At 38.5% G+C, this 23,173-nt stretch overlaps 1 protein-coding gene across 3 annotated transcripts in view; it reads right to left on the bottom strand.

Annotated features, from left to right (window-relative positions):
- Nucleotides 1-23,173, bottom strand: part of ARID1B (AT-rich interaction domain 1B) — a 325,668-nt gene that overhangs the window by 230,657 nt on the left and 71,838 nt on the right. For all 3 annotated transcript variants that reach the window (XM_041469726.1, XM_041469727.1, XM_041469728.1), the window contains exon 4: nucleotides 14,197-14,343. In XM_041469726.1, coding sequence (XP_041325660.1) covers nucleotides 14,197-14,343 — 147 coding nt within the window. The remainder of the gene's footprint in view (nucleotides 1-14,196; nucleotides 14,344-23,173) is intronic.

Below are 23,173 nucleotides of genomic sequence, written 5' to 3'. Positions count from 1 at the left end.
CACTTGAGAATGGAAATCAGAACCCAGTACAGCAGCCAAGAGAAATGGACAGCCCTACAGTACAAGAGTATTTTACTTGTCTCTGAAGGAATACTGCTGAACAGAAGAAGCCAAGTGATTTGTTAGGGGCTATGCTAGAAGGATATGCCTTGTTAGCAGTCAACCAAGCATCTGTTCATTCTGTGTAGATAAGTATGTATCAACACATCTCCCCTATTTCTACCTTCTGTACTAACAGACTACAATAAAGAAAAAAATTACTTTCCAGAATGGTGACGTATCCCTAAACAGCCAACTTCTAGCCTAACCCTAATACCTAACATGTAAACTCCCAAGTTATATATTATCTGGTAGCACAAAACTGACAACAAAGGCCAGCCAATCTGTTAGAGGAATATTGTAGGTAAGGCTGCACTCAGAAAAAATGTTATGCCCAAAGGCACAGGCAACAGAGTCTCACACAAGCAGCCCTGCGGGGAACAATCCACTAAGGACAAAAGAGCAGAGACGTTTGCTTGAATCCTGGCCAGATGGTCTGCAGAACTCCTGCAGGATGTAGATGGACTCTTGCAGAAGTTCTCGGGTCAAGAAGAAATACATACATACATATCTTGAATTTTATGAATCAGGAAGGGGGAAGGAAAAAATGAAACAGAAGCCTACAAAGCCTTGAAGAAAACTGCTACCTTGCAGCTGGAGAGCACTGTGCACAAACAGAAAGCAAGTCTCTTGCTGCACAGGAGGAACAGGTGATTGCAGGAAAAAACATTGTTTTGTCAGTCCTATCACTTATTACACCAACAAAAAAGAAGAGCGTGCTAACCACCAGAGGTGGATTACCAATGCAGTCTGGTAATCCTCTTAAACACGCGAGTCTGTATTTACGTGATGAACTGAACAAACCCTGTTCACAACCAGAACACGTAAATCACTTCAAGCCAACCCTCTACCACTACCATGGAAAGCTGAATGGAGACAAGGAAAGCAGCGGTCCCGAAGAACGGCAACCAGCAGGCTGGCATCCCCTGCAAAATGCTAACACTGTTTTGCTGACTGCTATGTCAGTGGGACCAGCAAGCAGCAACTGCAGCTCTTTCAGATTGTAATCATTTGCCCACAGTCAAGCCAGGGCTGGAACATGCCATCAGAAACAAAGATGATCCTCTGCCTCACCAAGTTAACTTTGGTCTTCAACATCTTTACAGGTACTAAAGAAAATCAACATCTTCAGAAAATTGCCAAAGCAAAATAGCCCCTTCCTTTTCAAAGAGGATAAATTAATCCAAAAATCACAACTTCAGAAAATTGCCAAAGCAAAATACCCCTTCCTTTTCAAAGAGGACAAATTAATCCAGAAAACATAACTAATCTGTAAGAGAAAAATCCTACCATGTACATGGAGACATTTGGAAAACCTGCCAGTTTGCGTGCCTCAAGTTCTGACCAATCACTGTCCATAAGACACCTCATCACCTTCTTCAGTGTTATTAATACTGTCCCTTTCAAGATATCTGCAGTTTCTTTCTAAAACTGACTCTATCCTAAACGTCCTTTGTTAGGCTGGTTAAAAAAATATTTACAATGGTAACATAATTTTCTCCCTTCATGATCCCAGTTATCATGAAATGACATCTAAAGTAAGTTGTAAGACACGGCAGAGGGAAGAAAAGAAATACACTATGCAGCAGTTGATGCAAAAGATACTTAGGGGAGCAAATATATTATTGAGGGTCAGCTCATCAGAATTCTCTGGAAGCTATTAGTAAATCAGACTACCTATCCAAAGCTTTTTGCTGTAGAATACACTGAAAACATTTTAAGCACAGACAGGATCAAAAAAACCTCCCCACATCTTACAGGAAGATTTTTTGTTTGGACAACAGCTTCTAGTCGCGTATTAGGTAACCTGAGCCAATGAACAAGCCAGAAGGGTCTTTCTTCCTCAACACTCTAGCCCATTTTCACATGTGTCTTGCTATATGGCCTCCAGGAGCCACATAAAGCAAGTGATGCAGGAAGAGCTCCAAGATGAAATCATTCTCAGAAACCCTGATCTTGCTTTTCTCTTTCGCCACTATTGCATTCCATGGATCACAGAGCATATCAATAGTGGATTTAATCAGAAACAAGACATTTCTTCTCGTTTTCCTCTCTCATACTTGTAACATGCCACAAGAAAAATAGGCCAGTTTGATGCTTGTATTAAAATGTGACTGTTGCATACGGCACAGCCTGATAAACAGCTGTCAGCTCTTCAGTTACAGGCAAAAAAGGTAGGATTTCGTTCTACAGATCTAAAGTTCCAGTGTAAATAAAGGATGAGAGCGAGTCCAAAGAAGCAATCTGAGAAATGTAAGTTGGAAATGGGGGGGTAAAATGATCATTTTATTTCCATGCATTTTCCCATGTTTACAGAGCTTTTTGGACTTTTCCTAAAAAACCCACATGGCTTGACAGTCCAACCACGCTTTCATTTTCTACACCCCCTCCTTCCTCTCCCTGCCATTTTTTCACTGACAAAGCTATATTTAAAACAAAACAGAACAAAAAAAAAATGTTAAAAAGAGGCCTGGCTAGTTTTGCATGTTCTATTCTTTCTAGTCACTTGGGACAGACTACTATGTTAATGTGATGACTTACAGATTTTGTGCCATCCAGCATCCTGCCCTGCCACACTAGTCCTTCCTAAAATTCCAGAATCGCTTCAGCAGACTCGAGACGTGAGGCTGGGCTGAGAAACAGCTCTGCACCCCAAAGAAACAGCTAAACCCGGCGAAAGGTGGGAGAGGGGCAGGATTTAAAACCTGCCATTTCTTTCAGCTCAGCTGCTGCAGAAGCAGAGAGCTGGGGGGCTCTGTGCCCCAGAGGGCAGCAGCCTGCCCCAGAGTGCCTGCTGCTGCCGAGGAAGCTCTCCCAAGCATACGGCTCGCTGGCAGAAATGAGGTCAGAGCACTGCCCGCAGCTTACAGCAGAGCTGAAAGCCTGAAGCCAGCTTACAGAATAAAGAGAAAAGCTGCACCGAGAGCAGCTGCTACCTCAAGGCTAATCGAGCTAGGTACGTAAGGATGAGACTTCCTCACTCAAGACTGGGAAACATTACTTCAGTGTTTTCTTAGGGGCACGTCTGTGTCTGTGCTTTGAGGTAGAAGCCAGGACTTCATCTAAAGACTCATGAAAACCTGCAAACCAGTTAGGAAGGGCTGCAAAATATCACTGAGGTTACACTTTAAAAAAAAAACAGAATAGAGAGATTTTCTTCCTAGCCCCCGTCCCTCATATATAAAGCTATATGGTATAACAGACAATATATATCACAGTCCAGTGACACCTGCTAACTTACCCTCTAATACTCCACCACAGAGAGCCCTTACATAAAAACTGAAAGGAGATTTACCTACTATTTTATCAACAGTACAATAATAGGAGAAGGAACTAAAGCTCAGATGCAAAAAAGTCTGTAATAAACTTGGTAAAGAAGGTATTCTCAACTGGTCCCTGCTGTTTCGGTTAACTTTGGTTTTCAGTATGTGAAAGTGTTGGTGTGTTACATTTGGGGCTGGCTACTGGAAGTAGAAAATTAGCTGCATTACCATCCTCCCTTTTGCTGCAATCTGTGAAGACACAGTATCTGTGCAAAAAATCTTTAAATCCAGCCTACCACACAGAACAATATCTTAGTCCAAGGAGTGGAAAAAGAACCAAAATTTCCAAAAGGAAGCGCCCACCAGTAGAAGCAATTCAATGGACTGCACAATACAACAGTTTAAACCAACAGCAGTAAACTATTTCTTTATTCTTTTGAGATAGAAAAGTCTTCACCGCCATCACCACAACCACAAAGATTTTCTCAAAAGAAAATATTCCCAGCTGGGCTGTTGCTGGGAGCAGCAGGAGGAGGGGGTAAGAGGGTGGTGGACAAATGAAAGAAGTGGTGAAAACCTAAAACTCTGAGACCAGACCACTGACTACTCTTTAATATAGCAATGAAAAAACAGTGATGTTTATTAAAAGTTGGTAAAGGATTACTAGGTAATAAAGCAACAAAGATCCTCTTTTTTTTTGTGAGGGTGAAGGAGAACAATCTTCTTGAATTCTATAGGCAGAGATCCAAATCCCAGACTGGATATAATTGGTTATTTAGCTTTCTACCTACAAACATGCATGTGGAAGATAGCTTCTTGGCAGTCAGGGATAAACACGAGGAAGACACAAAGAGAGAGGCTGTGTTCTTCCAGAGCCTGATTTATTGAGGGACAGCTCACCAAGACCAACAGTTGTTCTCCTCTCTTCTGCAGCATAAACACCAAGTAGTTTTGTCAACATTTAAAGGTAAACTTGTTTTTTAAGTGGTATCTTATTTATTTTGATTTGTTATTTCATTCTTTGTTGTACATATCTGATTGCAACAACTAAAACACCCTATAACAATTCAGCTGCATGCTCCAAATTCTATTTGAAATCCTACTACAGTACTGGAAAGAATAATGAATGCATATGAAATGTATACTGGTCAATATTCAGATAATACATTGTCTCAACAACAAAATCCCAGTGCTAAATACAGAAAATAAAACTAAATATATGTATACTGAACAGCTTCAATTATTAAGAAAATGCATGAAGCAAAAAAAATGCAGTGTTAGATTTTATGCCAGGAATATTAACAAACTTATTTTCCCTGCCTCTGAGGAAAATAATGTGTGTTAATTTAAAGGCCGTAAGAGAATATTGCTATATTGCAACGGGCCGTGAGGTGCAATTTACAAGACCACTGAAATCTGGAATATATACTGCTCATACAGAACTAAAAAACCAAACCAACCAACCAAACAGAACAAAGTAAAAAAAAAAAAAAACAACTACTTAGATTTATTAGTAATTTTTAGACTTTACAACATGATCACTTAATTCTGAATGCTATTCTATTTGCATTTTAGAATTTTTCTTAGAACGGCATTTGTATATTCTTTATATCCTAAAATATTTGCCTACATAACTTGTCAATGAACAGCCATCAGATTAGTGGGTCATAAAATAAATGACAATTACATGATCAGGCATCTTCTGATAAACTCACTATTCTGTATAACTAACTGCTACATTTCAAAGGTATGGATAAAATTATTTATGGGATATTAATTTATCTCTCAGAATAATGTTAAAAGAAAACTCTCCTCGACCAGTAAGGAGACTGGTAAGGGTAGCAACAATCGTTATGATCACTAATCTCCTATAACAAAATAGTTTTTATCAGCCTGCATTCTAGTAGTTTTACTATCAAGTTAATTAATTGACTCCTATGCTAATATCTAAATGCCAAGCAATTAATGGCACTGAACTATAGATGGCTTTCCTTTGCTCTTGTAGAGTTATTTTATAAAGCAAATGCAATTCTGTCACTTCACTGATTTAATGCAGGCTTTGTGAGGTTAATATTCCAAACCAATTGCAAAATAAAGAACTGCTTTAATTAACCTTCTGTGATTTAAATACTGGGAGAAATCAGAACTCAGAAACTTTAAATAATATAACCATCATAACAACAACAATACTTTGTGGATCAAAGCCAAACCACTGATTTGAGAACTTTAAGAAATACATTTGGACACGTGTATCTTACTGCGTTTCTAAACTCGTTAAAAAGACCTTTCTCTAAGCATAGCATACTAAATCCATTATTAATTTTGCATAGTTTTTGTAGTTGAGCTGAAAAATGTTTCCTTTTAAGATTATTTACTTACAAATACTGAAGTTTTTAGTTTGAACAAATGATTCAGCACCCCTGCTTTTTGCACTAGAATACTTTGTGAAGATTTTTGTTATGGACATAGGACACTGCTCACTTAATCTACAAACTGATTGCACGTAAGTAACTGACACTTAAAATTAAAGCAGCAAAACAGGACTTCCCTTTTCCTAGGAGATTAAGTTTTCTCTCTTTCCAATTTAGCTGAAGAGAGGCTTTTATTGCCAGAGTTTCTTTATGATATTGTATGCTAACTTAATTTTAGTACATGAAAAAAATCAAGACTCAGGCCTTTCAGTATTGCATATTTTTCAAGCACAAAAGCTGCAATATGTCTGCCAGGCTCAGAATGACACAAAAACACAGGAATAAAAATGAAAAACCAGCAGGATACAGGTGGTTATGAACATTCCTGCCAAACAGGTTTGCAGCGTGCACTGACCTATCTCCTCTGACTATCCGGCCAGGTATCACCAAACCCCCATTAGCAGCAGATGCCTGAAGAGGTGCACTTGCTTGTTTCTCAGGAAAAGAAAGCTGACCTTCAGAATTCCTCCTTCAAATGGAAAATCCTGCTTTCAGCAGAAAACCATTAAGAGATGAAGACAGCAAAAGAACATACATACTGAGAAAATGTTTAACTACAATGAGGGAACTTGAAACTGAAGGTGCTGTTCAGTTGTTGAGACAACTCAGAGGCAAACAAATTCTTTCACTGACAGGCCTTTGGAAGATTATAAAACAGAAGTATAAACAAGCTTGCTACATTTTATACATGAACAGTAGTACCACTTTGCAAGATAAAGTACTTCTCCTTTCCCAGTAGTACCACTTAACAAATCCAAGTTACTACAAAGACAGCTATGTGTAAGGAGCAGTTACACATGCTAACTTTAACAGCTTCAGGCCTAACAGACTGGAGTTGGATTTTTATTTGCATAAATTGACCACAATCTCTGTAAACACCCTCTTTAAAATAACAGGGTCAAGAAAGTCTTCTCTAAATCTGAATGCTGATTTTTGGGTTTGGTCAACAAGCCTTCAGCAAAAACAATCCTGCGCTACTGTGACTGCTGCTCTGTGCTATGCCCTTTATTTTGTGTTTGTGCTCAGGTGTGAGTTTACAGACAATTATACTTTCTTCTTCTGCCTGACTCTATTCCTTCTAGCTACTTGGCTCTGGAAGATTATTCTCCAAGTCTGACAAAGTAGCACCTATTATGATCTTATAAACACAGAGAGAAATCACAGAGAAAAAAAAGAGAGAGGTTTGACATATTTCCTGGAATGATATAAGCAACGATGAGCAAACAGAGCAGTCCCCAAATGGACAATAATTAGCCATTCCCACTACTGGGAGAAGGGGTCAGTTTCACTGAACTCCTGACTTGAGCTAAGTAACCTCCACCAGATAAACAGCATTATGCTTAACACTTATTTGCTATCATGGCATCATGATTATGAAATAAGACTTTATAAAAGCAGAGATCTAACTGGCAAAGACTTCAATCAGTTAAATACTCATTGAACCTACAAGGCATCAAACCCCTCTTGTCCTTCCTGAAAATATAATGTGCTTAAGAAAGGCTCAAAAAGGATAAATCAGTTTTATGCACAAGTTCAATACGGTTCCTAAGTATTTCAACAGTTCTTAAATCGCTTCAGTGCTCAGCAGGTACTGGTCACTGCTAGCTTGACTAGAAGCTAGGATTTAAGTTGTGGTGTGCCAGTTTGGAAGCCATTTGCTGAAAGCCTGCTCCCCTTCCCTGCTCTCCCCAAGGCCGGTCAAGCTTTGCTACAGCTGCCTTTTGGTATCTACCTCACCTCTCTAAAGCACATTGGCAACAGAAGGGTCAGTGTACCAAAACTATGATGCCTTCATAGAAAGTAACACTATTAGTGTTCCTTGTCTCTCATTTCAGCTCCCCCCATAAGGAAGGCTGAAATGGCTGACAAAGTGTATATAGCTTTCTCCCTAAGTATGTATATATATATATGTATGTATATATGTATATGCGAGTGTGTGTGTGTATATCTATATATCTGTATGAGTTCTTAGTGTCATGAGCCTGGGATCAAATGTTTTACAGGAACTGCTTCACCACAGTACCTCTTCACTCTGGAAAGAATATAATTGCTCCTAAGCTAAAAACAAGTCCAGCATTTCAGAATTATTTCATTTCAGAGTGACTGTACACTGAGCACTAGACATCTCTGTTGCTGAGACGTCAAAAGCCATGAAGGATTTATGGTACACAACAAGCAGTGGTGTCAGCCACTGCTGCTGACAGCAAGCAACTATCTCTTCTAAACATTAAATTTGATTATGAGTTCCCATATAACTGTAATAGCCAACTTCCACAAAGAATACTTTCCTATATGCCTAGCAGCAAATGTCAGATTAACATACAAGCTTGTTCTTTCCCAGATTTCCTGTGGTTCATAACCCAACAAATATTAAGTGCAACCACTCATCTAGAGGTAGAAAGATTACAGACACCAAGGTTTAAAAAGGATAGAAGGACAAATGATTTTTATTACAACTTTTAAGACATGCGCAGCTGTATGGCAGTCCTTAAAACAAATTTAAATTTAAGTCTGAAGGATTTGAGACTAAACTACAGTACAGTTGACTGCTAATTCTGTGCCAACTTCTAATAGCTTGAGAGTGAAGATTTTACTATAAAGAGTAATTGCAGTGAGGTATACCAATTTGGACTCACTGAGGACTGTCTGTATTACTTACTAGTGAATTTGATATTTGCATGTACAACAGTTATTCCTATTATTACAACACTATTTTTGTACAGTGTTACACCCCGAAACAGCTTGACAATGTTAATTAACATGTTGCTTATTATACTGTTTAAAGAACTTTAGCAGCTCACATTGAATTTAAAAACAATACTTCATCTTCATTGTACCAAAATCACTTTAATAATTTGGTGCATTTTGCCACAATACAATTTGTTCTGTTTTCATGACAGTTATACAGCTTGGACATGAAAACAGATTAATTAGTTTCACATTTTGTTCACATTTTCAAAGACTGTTTCAAATCAGGAAATTTTTATCTGTCCTACCTTGCACTGACTCAACACTAAAAACAGATGTCTGCAAAAGAACTTTCTCATCATCATCTCAGGCTTAAAACTGAGACTAATTCCAGCCACTGATCCCAGTTCAGGGAAACATAGAGAAGTCCCTTATGGAAGCATCAGTGGTCTCCAACCCTCTGCCTGGAGAGATTGATCAAAGAAAGCATCACCAGAGATGCTTCCCACCTTCTCATGTACACTGCCTTCCTGCTTCAGATGCCTTTCTACTTGGGTCTACTAAAACAATTCACAAATTCCTACTGGCCTGAACTCCATTTGTCCCCTGGCCCAGTCTCAGGAAAAAAAGCCCCACCAGTTAGTCTTGCTCTTTATTTGTCCTATACAGTTTGCGTTGGAAAAAAACCTCGCCAAGATCAGTAGGTAAGGTATATTATTCTGGGGGGGAAAACAAGGTTTTGGCCAGCTTTTAGAACAATTAAATAAAACCTGTGAGACAGTGAGTGAGTGCTTTTTGTTTGTTTGTTTATAAAACATTTTCTCCTTTTAAGTAAAAGCAGACTAAAGAGTGAGCCTGAACTACTTAGAAAAACCCAGAGTAACCACAGCAAACGATGTATAAACACACACAAACTCTTCGTGCACACAGTTAACCAGGATGACCAATGCCCCAGAAAAGGGCACATGCATGCCCCACCTCAAGAACCTGCCACGCTTTTTTCCCATTTAATCTTATGCCCGTATATGAAAAAAGGGATCAGCATTCTACTCTGGAAACTTGCAAGCAGACAGGTTCCAGGAAGGTATAAAACAAAAGATAACTTCATTCAGGGTAACAGCAGTAGGCGTAGAATAAAATCACTATTTTTGTTTAACTAAGAGTGAGACCATAACTATTTTGCAGACCCATTTCATCTGTCAGAAATTGATACAGTCCCAGTTCATAAAATAACACAATAAAGCTTAAAGGCACGATTATATCTCAGTACATATGAACACATGCTACATAAAGCAAGGAAATATATAAACATGGCTGTTTACAAGCCAGTTGGAAAGCATAATAACCAAAAATATATATCACACTATCTTAACAAAATAATGTTTAATGATGACAGTTTAAGTTTGCAATTACATGACATTCTTGAACAAAATATCACTTCTACTTATGGCAAAAGATTTAAAACTGCAAAAACAAGTGAAGCATTTATTCATTTATATGCCATTTCAAGATGAAAAGCCCTGCCAAGGGCAACACTATAGTAGTGTAGCACATCTTTCTTCCTCTTTTTTCTTTTGAAGAGCAGTAAAGGTAAAAAAAGTTAAAGAAAACAAAAAACAAAAAACCAGGGCAGTATCTACATCTACTGGCAATATCTAATGATCAATGAATTTGCTACTGCAATAAATTTGCTTAAAACAAAGCTCTTCCTTTAATGGTTTTTACACAGCAGGCTCCTGATATGAAGAGGGGATGACTGATGCTGGCTTACAATATGGTTCTATAGTAAACTGTGCCAGTTTTACTATCAAATCACCTCTTATGAAACTCTCTTTCTGCCTACCATGCAATCAATTTAACAAAGATCTAAACAACTTAACAGTTCAAACATTCAAATAAATCTCATTCTTCTCCTTCCCATCTATGCTTATTAGAAGAATGAAAGTCACAAGTCACTGGAACAGTCCCAGAAATTGTTTTATCTGTTTACTTTTATAAGACAAGATTGCATATTGAATTCAAGTGAGTCAAAGAAAAACAGCAATGGCTTCACACTTCCACAATATGTGAGAAATGAAGACGAGCACCAATTCTAAGGCACAACACAGAGTTATACCTGACCTCAGGAGCTTGCTCACAATGTGTCTAAAAGAGCAAAAATAAAACATCATCTGCAAGAAATTTCACATCAGTTTTCTCCCTATAACAGAATACCAGATCATCACACTATGAGGTTTTACATAAAAGGAAACTGGTGGCAAGAAAAAGTCCATCATCCAGACAGAATAAACACTATTTTCAGCTTTATAATCTCCAAAACAAGTAGCTTGACATAAATCTACAAGGGAAATAAAGAAAATACAGACAGGAAAAGAAGGCAAATTAGAGAAGCCCTCTTTCCCCAGTCTAGCATTTCTTTTCTCCCTCCTGAAGTAAAACCAATTCAATCACACTCACATCACAAAATCAATATAGAAAGACAAAAAAAAGGTTAATGAAGAATATAGAAAACACAAAGGAAATTAATTTGCAAGCTGAAAAGAAAGAACAAAACTAAGGATGACAGACAGAAAGGATGACAGATTGTATGACTGAAACTACCTCAGCTTTCTAATTGACAGGATTATATAAACAGGATGTACTGATATTTTTAGGAGCAGAAATAAGAAAGATACACCAACTGGTGCAACAGGTAATATATGATTCTGTAGGTTATTTTAAATTTGTGTTTAGAAAATGTAAAGCCAGTTTTAAGTCACAGCAACACAATCACATATATTCAAAGAGACTCTCAGAGAGAGATCATACAGTGAAACCTCCAGCTCAAAGCAAGCCTAGCAAGAACAGGGTGCTTGAGGGCTCTGTCTAGTCAAATTTCTCCAGTGATAGAGACTGCAGTCTCTCTGGAATCTTGTGGGGTTTATAATTTTTGAGTTTGTTTGATTCTTTCTTTTACAGAGTTGCAACATCCCTCTTCTTAGTGTGTGCCTAATGCTTCTTGCCCTTCCCTTGTGCCCCTGAGATGAGTTTGGCTCTGTTCTCACCCACATTCCCCAAACTGGTACCTCTCCTAAAACTAAACAAGTACCTACTCCTATTTCTCTTGCTAAAACTTTAATCAAATAAATTATAATTCCTTATTTTTCAAAGGTATTCAGTCTCACATAAGCAGAGATATGTATGCTTAAGTAAGCACACTTTGTAATTTTTTTCCGTCAACAGCAGAATTTGACATATGCTCCCATGTTTTGTTTTTTGTTTAGCATTAATTTTTGTATTCCACACTGGTTACCACTTGATGGTAATTATACTATGCATTGCCAAGCAGAGAAAGAACACTTCTGCTGAAGCGTCAGAAATATAGACTTCAATTTCATGTGTTAGGAATTGTTTTCTAGATGAGCAGTTCTCAAAGAATGGAAAAGCACACAGTGGTGAGGTTTTACAGAGAAACATGACAGAAGAAGTGTTCACCTGCTGATTCTTCTTGAGAAAGAGGGAAGAGCAGCCATGGAACTGATCTGGAGATTGGGAAAGAAGCAAGCCCCAAGGTGTTTTAGGACTACTTATTATTCATACAAAATAGTCCCATCTACACACAGATACTCCAATTACACAGGAAAATTATCATATAATTCAGAACCTGGGATCAGAGTTCAAAAATTAAGAGGCTGACCACTACTGAAGAACAGTCACTCATAAACCACCAAGAATTCAGGTAAAATTTTCACAGAAAGGACTACCAACTGCAAGGCTGTATTGGTGCAGACCTAATGCATCATCTCATCTTGCAGACTGAGGCAAAAAAATTCCTACTGACCTTCCTAAGGTGCCTGTATCAGCCTTGGAGCCTGGATTTTGACTGTCCTTCAGTGTCACCTCAAATCCTCAAAAAGGAATTTGGCTACATCAGGGCTGGTATCTTTTACCTGTGAATCTGCCCCTGCCTTTCTCTTCATCCTAGTTCTCAGAAATTCAAAATATATGGAAGGCTTTACTCTAATTTTACTTTCATCCTTCTATGATCCCTCTCACTTCACTGCACAAACCTTCTCTTTCTCAGCTATGATAGCAAATGATGTAATTGGAACACCTATCAACAGATAAATCAGTACCTTGTTACTCTTAAGGCCTATAAAGTTGAAATGTTTTGTGTATTTTTTAAACCAAAATATTCAATCTCTTCAACTGACAGTATGTTTAAAACATGACAAGGTGTCCAAGGCAGCAAAAAACCCACTTCAATTTCATACACTGTGATATGTAGACATTACAGCAGCTGTGTTTCTTCTATTTTACAGGCCATATTACTAGGTCTTTATCTGCTAAGACTTCACCAAGATGCTTATGAACAGTATTTTCAAGTCACAGAGAAATCAAGTATTTAATGGCTAAGTAAAAAAGGAAGGAAATTAAATTTAAAGACACAACTGCAATCTTTAAAGTTGCAGTTACATATAATCCAAAAGACAGAATGTGGTGACATTTACAAGAATATCATAGATACAATTAAGAATTCTATTTCATAAACCATCCAGCATTTTAATGAAAAAAGTTAATTCTCAATGGAATTTTAAAATGTAGATGAAGAAAAATTAACATGTAATTACACAGTGAAATTATCATAGCTTTATTTTAAAGTCAAAGGAGGGGAGTCTCCAGTATCATTGCCACTTCCAGCATCTTTTGTTAGTTTATTTTATGTACTATTTTTATTTCAAGCTAAGATTTCTACGTTGCACTAGCATAATCGCAAAATGTTAATCAACCATGCCTGACAGAATTCCCCAGTGACTTGCAGCAAGTGCTGATGCTTTCACTAATATCCAGTCTTGAGCAACTCACTTTTGTTAGATTTCCCAGGATGGTGAGTATGCTTTAGTTTCATCCTCCCATTTCCAGATCACCTCTCCATGATTTACAGAGCTGAGACTGCAGACAGAACTGAGCCTACATGTTCAGCTGCATCAGCTATGCACATCCATTTTGTTCAGTATCTAAAATCCAAGTGTTTCTCCAGCTCTGGGAACCAGACCCATACATTATCACTTCTGATCTTGGTTAAAAACAGAATCACTTGAAATTAATTTTAACGCTTAATATAAAGAGCACAATTCAAAACCAGCAAAGGATAATGGATTGTGCAAACTGACAACATTCAAATTAATAGCTGTAATATCCATTTAAAATATCTTTTAAGATATTCCCTTGACAAAGCAACTCCAAAATGCCTTGAACTCCTCCACAAAAAACCCAGAACAGCAGTGACCACATTGGGTGCAGGAACTATCAACAATGTCTGTCTTGTGAGGAAACAACAAAACAAAAGCAAGGAAAAGCTTCAGCATCCACTGACATCTCATCAAGAAACCGTTACCTGTTTTTAAAAGCACAGATGCTGGGACATATACACCGGCTTTACCCTAAAAAGGCAGTATGAAATAAAGTCTGACAATGTGAGCAGATGTGTTTGTGCATATATCCTGAAGGTCGTTCAAAAAGATGTAGTCTGATTCAATGTTTATTTAATTTTGCTTAATTTGTTATTTAATTATTGTTATTTAATTAACACTGTTCTCTGGAAAAGATGAGGGGTGGGTTTTGTTCATTGCACACGGGTTCCTTTTACACTTCCAGCCGCAGGGTGCCTGTCAGTAGCGGAGGACAGTGCTTACCTGCTGAGCCTGGTACCTCTGCTGGGCCTGCGACAGGTACTGTGCCTGGGGCGGCAGGTGCTGCGGCTGCGGCTGCTGGTTGTAGTACGGCTGCTGGCCCTGCTGGCAGTAGCCACTCACACCTTGCTGACCATACTGAGGTGGGATCTGTTGGAAGAGCCAAGCAAAGCAAATTCATGAGTGGAAGCAGAATGACATAAACCCAAGCTATGTCCCACCCGTATGGCAACCTCAGCAGAAGTGATATCCTCAGCTACACACCTGACCCAGTGGTCTGACCCCTCAGCAGTCAATGGGAGCCCTTAGATCCTCTTGCCTTAGCAGGAGGAGTAAGCCCAAGTGCTCTGTATAGTTACTCTTTTCTGGAACAGCTTCTAGGGAAAATGCTATGCTTCTGACCATCACAGCTCTGTAATGCCCACCCTTAAAACACAGAAGCAGTTATTTGAAATATTTGTTCTCCATGGGCACACTAGTGAGGCAAATCAACAGAGGAATCATTCTGATGTGCTGACCCAAAAGCTGAATTGTGGAAAAAAGGCACAGCTCTCAAAAGACGTTGAAAGAGAAATGCCTGCCTTTTGTCCTTTTTATTTTTTTTTTTTTGAGCAATCAGGTGCTAATTTTTACTTAATGTTTTACCCACAGTCCTCAGTTTTTATTGTTTGTATTTAAGCCTTACACAGAAGTCTTGGCAGGACTTTGGTTTTGCCGAGTTCAATCCCTCTTACTCTTCTCTCCCCTACTAAGATATACTTTTTAAAAAGTAACAACAAAACAAAATAATGTGTTACACACCATTTGGAACATGTATAGTGTACTGAGAACCTGCACACACTGAGAATCTGTTAGAACTAAAGCCAAGTCAATTACAGTGTCAGAGACATTTTCTGCACTGATTTAGTCTGCAAGCTTTGCATCAATAGACACTGACATTTTCTTGAGGTATTTGAAAGAGCACACTTTCAATGGACTCCTGATATCGTGCCCAGATTTCCTTGATTTTAGGTACCTATGCTTTTCCCCAAACTCCGGAATTTAATTATCATTTCAGATGCAGCACGTGATTTCTCCATTCTAGAATGGACCTCCCGTTGGTCCTGCACATCCCTGCCCTAAGCAAAAGTCTCAAATACCTGAGCACATCCAAAATGCTTTGATCTCTGAACTGTTCCCACTGAGTTTCTGATACAATGATAAATCTGTTTATTCAACAAGCAAACACATACCTGTTCTACTTTAAGTTAATTCACTACATTCATTCAACAGTATTCGGTAGATAGTAATAATAATATTAATAATAATAACAACAACAATACAAAATTAAATTTAAACATCTGCTTAGGCTATTTTTATTATCACAACTTGATCTGCTCCTATTACTTCTGCCAGAAATTGGCAGTCCTACCTCTTGGTTACTCCTAAGGTCAGCACTGTAACCCCATTCCTGCACTTGTTCTCTTTGCCTTCACTTCCATTTCCTTTCCCATAATTTCACAGGCAGTTGAACGTTTCTGTGACCAGAGCAACCCTTTCTGACAAATACCCTCTCCCCAATGATGCATAAATGAAGCCTTTATAATGCAAACTAGAAAGGGTGTGTTGGAATATCATCAGGCAATCAGACAGCTGGAGTCTGGGATCTGACAGAAGACCACATGGTGGTTTGCCCATCATCTGCAAAGGTCACAGAGCCTGGACTGGTTCCTATGAAATACTGAGGAGAAACCTATGTTGTGGTCCATCTGGGTTGCAGCTACACTGGGAAGAAAAGGAAAGATATCCAGACAGCAAAATATGGGCTGCTAGAGAGGAAAAAAAAAAAAATAAAAAAAGGAGAGAACTTGAATGCCCAATTGACCAGATGGTAACAAAGAAATGATCAGACACATGAGCAAACAGAATATTTCTGTAATAAAGATACTTGCACAGGAGAGCTGGAGTTCACCTGAACACAGGAGCCAGGTCACTGGTACATAAAATGCAAGAAAATGAAATTTTAAAATGAAAAGGGGATTAGAAGAACACGTGGTTAAAAAGTGTGGTATTGCTATGTCAAATGAAGACATGGAGATTCTGGGACATCAAATGAAGATGCTGAGAAGAATCAAAGAATGAAGAATGGACATTCAGTGACTGCAGAGTGAGTAGAGTGGCAATAAGAAATTCTAACAATACATGGACTTCTACAGAAAGAGGGGTGGACTGGATCACTGGAACATCAAATTGCAAACAAAAGCACTAATAGTAGTCATATAAGAAATTCGGTAGAAAGGAAAAAAATTGTGGGGTGACTAGTAGGCATCATCCTAGGATACAAATTCAGGGAGAAGACAGCTAATAACAAAGTAACATTATATGCTACATAGCATTTAAAAGCTAATCAAAACAAAACTCCACCTCGCCAAGCAGCAGGGGTCTGGAGCTTGGTCAGATAAAGAAGATTGAGTGCTGGAACCACCATGCATAGCCAGACTACAACAATGCTGACAGCAGCACACTAGCAAGATCAGCAAAAGGCATGCTGCAAGATTGATTAGGGGGAGATTTCAACTCCCCCCAGACAGACTGAGTAAGCAGACTACAAAGCTGAGACCAAAGTATCAGATAACTCTCAAAGGTTGTTCCATGGAACTGCTGGTTAAGGCACCTGCATGAGGAGCCACTGCCTTTGGCTCTGTCCAGAGCAGCAAGAATCATCTACTACTGCATCCTGCAGCTGCAGAACCACTGTGCATCAGTGACCATAAAGGAGTTAAATTAAGCATCCCTACAGGAACAATCAAACCCAAGGAATCTACTACTGTCATGCTTAACTTCAAAAAGTGTAACTACGCAGAAATGAGAAAGCTTGTTAAAAGGAATCTCAGACAGCTATGAGAAATAAAATCTGACTGGCAGCATCAAAGCTGTTTAACAATAACCACATGGAAAGCACAGAAACAATATTCACCATCCATTCAGAAATATTTGATAAGAGCAAAGGGACACCAGCAAGGCTCACTGCAGCTTTCTACAGGCAAAAAGGCATCCCCTTCAATAAGCCAGTGCCAGGTCCAAATGAGGAAAACAGAAAAGACTGTAAACTCTGGCACTTCAAATGTAATAAGACAGGCCAGAAAGAACTGTTGGAACAGCTAGAAAAGGGAATCAAATGAGTAATGATTCATTTCTTCAAACACATCAGAAGCAGGAGGTCTGCCAGAGTCTGAAGTGACAAATGATGATGAAGGTATAAGAGGAGATAAAGAGAGCACAACGCCATCACAGAGAAGCTTAACAAAATCTTTGGCTCTAGTGTGCACTGTGGAAAAATCTTGGGGTGTTCCCATGCTGGAGTCCTTTGTGAGGAACTTGATAAATGTCTCTGAATCTGATGGGACTTTTCATGGAATAAAGTGACAAATGAACAGTCAGAAGTGGCTTGGGACCATAAAGTATCACTCCAGAGGTCTAATCAAATTCAAAAAGCTGAATTACTAATGACCATATACAGCCTCTAAATTGGAGCTGCCTTGGTAGGTGAGAATTGCAGTATGGCTTAGAAAGAAAAGTCAGAGATTTGAGTAATTTAAGACTACGTAACACTGATGATTGTTCTGGATAAATCAGGACCGATAAGAATGAAGATGAGATTTAGGAAACATCAACACAGCAAAAGAAAATCCCTCTCTACTGACTTCTTGAACTTACTAGGAAGGGTCAGACAAAAAGGTTCAGGGAAATGCAACAAGAATCATCATAGGTACAGAACAGTTTCCATAAAAAGCATCTATAACTTTTTGAGGATGGAAAAGACACTAGGAAGTAGGAACATGGTGGAAAGCTATAAAAGCATCTTGTCCAACAACAATTAGGATGCATTCAATAGCAGAAGCAAACTTCAGAACAAGAGGGAAACAGGTTCTCTAGTCACAGAGGTAGCAGATGTTTAGAACTCTTTGCCAAATTGATGCTTTGAAAGCTGAAAGTTTATGTGGGCTCAAGCAAAGACTGGACAAGTTCACAAAAGAGACATCCTCTGAGGGTTACCAAATTTATAGAGCCACATCTGGCTCAGGAAGTCCCTGAAGTGAAAATAGCTGGAGGCTTGAAGAGTACTGGGGGAAGTACCACGTGCTTGCTTTGTTCTGACTCTCCTCCAGGCATCCAATTAAAGCCTCCACTGGAGGCAGGATACACAGGGCTGCATGAACCCTTGATCTGCCCCTACAGAGCCATGACTACATTCTCACCCCTTCGCAAAAGATGGCAGAGTCCCCAGAGAAGACAAGGAAATTTTGGTCTGCAAGATACTTGGTAACAAATGTAAGCAGCCTGAAGAGGCAATAACACCTTGACTGCCAAAGCTCTCAGACTCCTCCATTTTCTTAAATATTTCCCCAAGCAATCTGCTTTCAGACACTGGTTTAAGAATGGGTACCAGGCTCTTCTTCTGATCTTATATATCAGTTACTTATGTTAGAATTTTCCTCCATATCCTTCCAATTCAAACTGTTTTAAAAAAAACAACCAAACACCATCACCTAAAATACAACAGCAATCATAATGCTACATGTATGTTTGGATGCTGCTGTCTTCAGTGAGGAGACTCATCATCACTGCTTTAGCAGAACACTCCATATAATGGCTGTGGCTATTTAAATAAATAACAAATAACAAATGCAAATTAATCCACCTGCTTTACTGACGGGGATCACAAGATACTGCTTATGGACAAATGTTTATTAAACAGCATACAAAAAAAAAGGTTAATTAAAACCTCCCCAGAACAAAACAAATCTAAAGCCAATTACTTACAATGCTTGGAGTGAATGACCCCAGCATCCACTTTCTTCATAAAGTAAACCCTCCCTCCCCTTCTCCCTTACACTCGTATTTGTTGCGGCCACACAATGCAGGAGATGAGAATTTAGCAAATTCCATCATGCCTGTGTTAGTGCAGACGTTCTGGGGACAGCTGAAGAGAGAACAGACCTGAGTCTGAATCTACTTCTAGGCAAGCACAGAAACTGTAATAATTACTTTGGACTACTATCTGACTTGCACAGCATAAACAGCATTATTTTGGGAGAAGTATGACTGACCATAACTGATTACACCATTCTGAACACAAACAGAGAAAGGATGAGAACAGAAGGAACGAAACTGGCAGCCAAAATGAAGAGATGGGGCAAATCCAATTAAACCTATAACTTAGCCTGTTATCTTTAATTCTTGTTTGAATAAGAGATCTGGTGGCAAACATTCTTTTCCCAGGTAATACCTTGATAGAAATGGAAGTTTTAAGCAATTTTTGTATGTGCAATCCATGACTGATGTCAAAGAAGGATCATTAGACAGTATTAGAGTCATTATAATAATTTTTAAAATTAAAATGTAACAAAATTAGTGTGTTAGCATAGATACACTAATAACACTAGCAATATGCAGCTACTGCCCTTTTACACCATCCTGATGGCTAAATCCAGTCACTAATGGAAGAAGCTTTACATAGCCCCTATCACAAAAAGCTCTGTGAGGTCACTCTGGGATCCACCCGAACACATCAGACTCCACAACATGCTCACTAAGGGGAAGAGTGGAAGAGTCCTGGCTACATCCTTGCTTCTCCCTGAAATCTACTGGGTGCCCAAAAAGTGAGGCATGATATTGGATATCCATTACCCTGGATGATACTGGTAGAAGGCAACAACGCAATCTGGCAGCTGTGGACCACAGTGTCATGATACAAAAATCTGGGGGAAAACAGGTCTGTCTGGCCTGATCAGCATTAAGCCTGGCTTACAGAGAGAAGAAAAACTTCAGGGGCAGGGGTGCCACTCAGAATAAAGGATGGCACTACCTGGTTCTACAGTGGCAGAGTGGCCAACTTTGCCAAGGAACAGTGAGACAGAATATTGTGAAACAAGTACCATCCTGAGTAATATAATCATCAGTAACATTCCACTTTCTTAGCACCTGCAACACTGTAATTACATAGAAATTAGAATTTAAAAATGTACAGTGAGGGGCATTCTCAGAAAAATAAAACCCTACCACCTGATACTTTACACGAGGAGTAAAACAGCGCATTCCTTCAATTAACAGTAAAGGTTACAGTACTTAATTCTAATTAATTTTACAGTGATCAATTCAGTTATAACTATAAAGGAAGATCTCACTCAGTTCCTAACAAACCTTCAAATAAAACACTTGTGATTCCTGAAACAACTTCTGCTTCAGTTTTAGATTTCCAAAATCAGACCTCTGCCAAACCCTAAGTATTTTCCTCCAAACATTCAAACCATGCACTTCTCCATATTTTCCAATAGAAAGCTGTAATAGGAAACTAACTCCTTGACTTTCACACACTTAAAAAAAAGGTCTGGTTCACATCAAGGACTTTCACATTCACAGAAGCCCAGGTCTTCATCTGTATGTTTAGCTGAATTAGAGAAAGAAGAAAAATATAATATGCTTATACAGCATAAGGAAATCCTCTGGCACATGTTCAGTAGAATATTCTGTCACAGTTAGGGCAGCATGGTCTCCTGTCTCAAATCAACATGTTCAACCCCAGCACGCTTGTGCACACAGCTTTAATGAAAGCTAAAAATCCTTCTCACTGAATGACAAAAAAGATAAAAATCTAAAAGGAAACCAAGTAGAAAGCTGGGTGTTAATGTCAAGGTTATTAATCAGAGGTAGATCTGAAATCCTGGTGCTACGGTATTTTATTCATACATTCTATAAATTCTATTACTTCTTATCACTTAGCTTTGACCTTTTGACAATACATTGGTCACAATGTTCACCTGTGTTACTCTCTTTTCTACACTGCTTGCCTTTACGCTGAAGTATGAACTTCAACATCTTATTAAGAGCCTTTAAAATATTAACACTAGGCCTGATACTGGTCCACCCTGTGACCCAGAGCAAGGAAGCAAAAGCATAAAAAGCATGTTTCTGTGTCACAGAACTATAATCCCCATTCCAGAACTTGCAAGGTAGTGGATTTTGCAGAGTCATTAAATGCATGCCTATGTTGAAGACTGCAGTGCAGCACACAGATCTGCAAACTAGCTCAGATACTGGCAGGAGCCTACACCAAAAGCTGTGCTCAGCTAATTTGCCGCGCTCCACAGAAGGGTGAATTAGGTCAAAGGGAGGTCCACGCTCTTGTAGCCAGACTGCTTCTTGTACACAAGCCAGTTCATTAAAAAAGGTAGCTCAACCATCTTCACAAGACACTGCAGTCTGCAATGCAGTCCTACCCAGCACTACAGAAAGGACAGGACTCGCACACATGCCTGTAATCCCCTTTCCCCAAGAAAAGGCAGCACAATTACACCACTTGTCAGTGCAACGTATATGGCATCACATATGTACCTGTCATAAGGTGCTCTCTACGTACTGCCTTTTACTCTAGCTTAAATCAAAGCAACGTGAACTAACCAATTATTAATACAGGCAATTTTCCTCTCCTAAAAAAGCTCCATACCAACTTATCAAAAAAAAGTGTAAAAAATCTACTAAGTTTACATGATTAAGGAACTCTCCAGTCAGAAAATACAGATGTTAAAGTTCCAAAAGCAACATTAACTGAGCCATGTTACACATATATAGCACCTTCTCTTTCTGATTTATGTTGTCAAAGGCATTTCATAAAATAGAGAGGATGTGAAATGTGGCTTAGTTACTGTGGCTGCTAGAATCTTATCATTTATGTTTTCTGACTTCTTAGCTGTGCAACCTTCACATCTTATTAACATAGTTTTTTGCATAGATTGTAGTATGGAATAGTACTTATGTTTTATGTATTGACATATTTTTGATGTACTGAGATTTTGAATAAGTTTGCTATTCTTCATGATGAGAGCCAAATAAATAAAGACTACTGCCACAAAATAGTCAATCATTTATACAGAAAAGCAATATCTCTCCTTCCAAAAAAGAACACTTTGATTCCCCTGTCAGAAATTGATGAAAACTACCTCTGCTGTAAATGCTAAATCTATGCCAATATCACAACCACCCCCTAAATCCCACCTTTCCCTAAAAACAACAAACAAACAAAAATAAAGAATTTGCATGTTTCAGATGAGCTAAAATTAGTTTCAAGGGAGAGGTAAACAGCTGAGTCCAGAAACAAAAGGAAGAAATTTTTCCTACAATAGATTTGCACAGTGCATTACAGCTTGAACTAATGCAACATTTGGTCCATTCTGCAAGTTAAGGGATGAATATATGATAACCTCCATTAAGAGATTTCCACATTGCTATATCTATGCTCTTAGACCAACATTATAAGGACTAAAAATTTGCAACAGAGTTGTTTATGGAAGTGCTATTTTGATACACTGCATTACAAGTAGAGAGAAATCATAGTGCCTACACACACGCACACACATACACTCTCAAGTGATGAGTCAGGTAAGATAGCTATTCTTATACTCTTTCTTTTTTTAGAAAAGGTGATCAAAATAATTAAAAGGGATATGTAATCTGCTTAAGGAATAGATTTCCACTTTACAAACCAACATAAGGGAAAGCACATCACAACTGTCGCAACCTCATCTCTGGTGATTCTGATGATTGCGGCTTCACTAAAAAACTTGTAGGAAACCTCATCTAGCATGAAATTCACCTATGAAAAATGCAAAAGCTTATATTTAACTGATTTTTAATCATGTAACAAATAATTTATTACAGGGCACTTCTTGAGCATCCATGAATGGAATAAATCTATGATCCCCAAATCCTCTAGCTGCCATGTATTTTCCAGGAAATTTGTAACAATTTTGACCACTATTTCCTAAATGGCGATTAAAATTAAATATGGTTAAAAAAATACAGAGAAACGTATTTCTTCAGACAAATTCTGCAATGCCATTAAAACCTTCTAAAGCAGGGAACACAAATGAGAGGTATGGGTTGAGTCTGAATAGCAGGTAATCCAGCTGCATGAGTAATCCTCCAGTTTTATGCCCTTATA

This window comes from Pyrgilauda ruficollis, unplaced genomic scaffold, assembly GCF_017590135.1.
Source record: "Pyrgilauda ruficollis isolate IOZ18807 unplaced genomic scaffold, ASM1759013v1 scaffold24, whole genome shotgun sequence".
Lineage (NCBI taxonomy): Eukaryota > Metazoa > Chordata > Aves > Passeriformes > Passeridae > Pyrgilauda > Pyrgilauda ruficollis.
The sequence above is the reverse complement of the archived record's forward strand: the minus strand, read 5'-3'. Positions and strand labels throughout refer to the sequence as shown.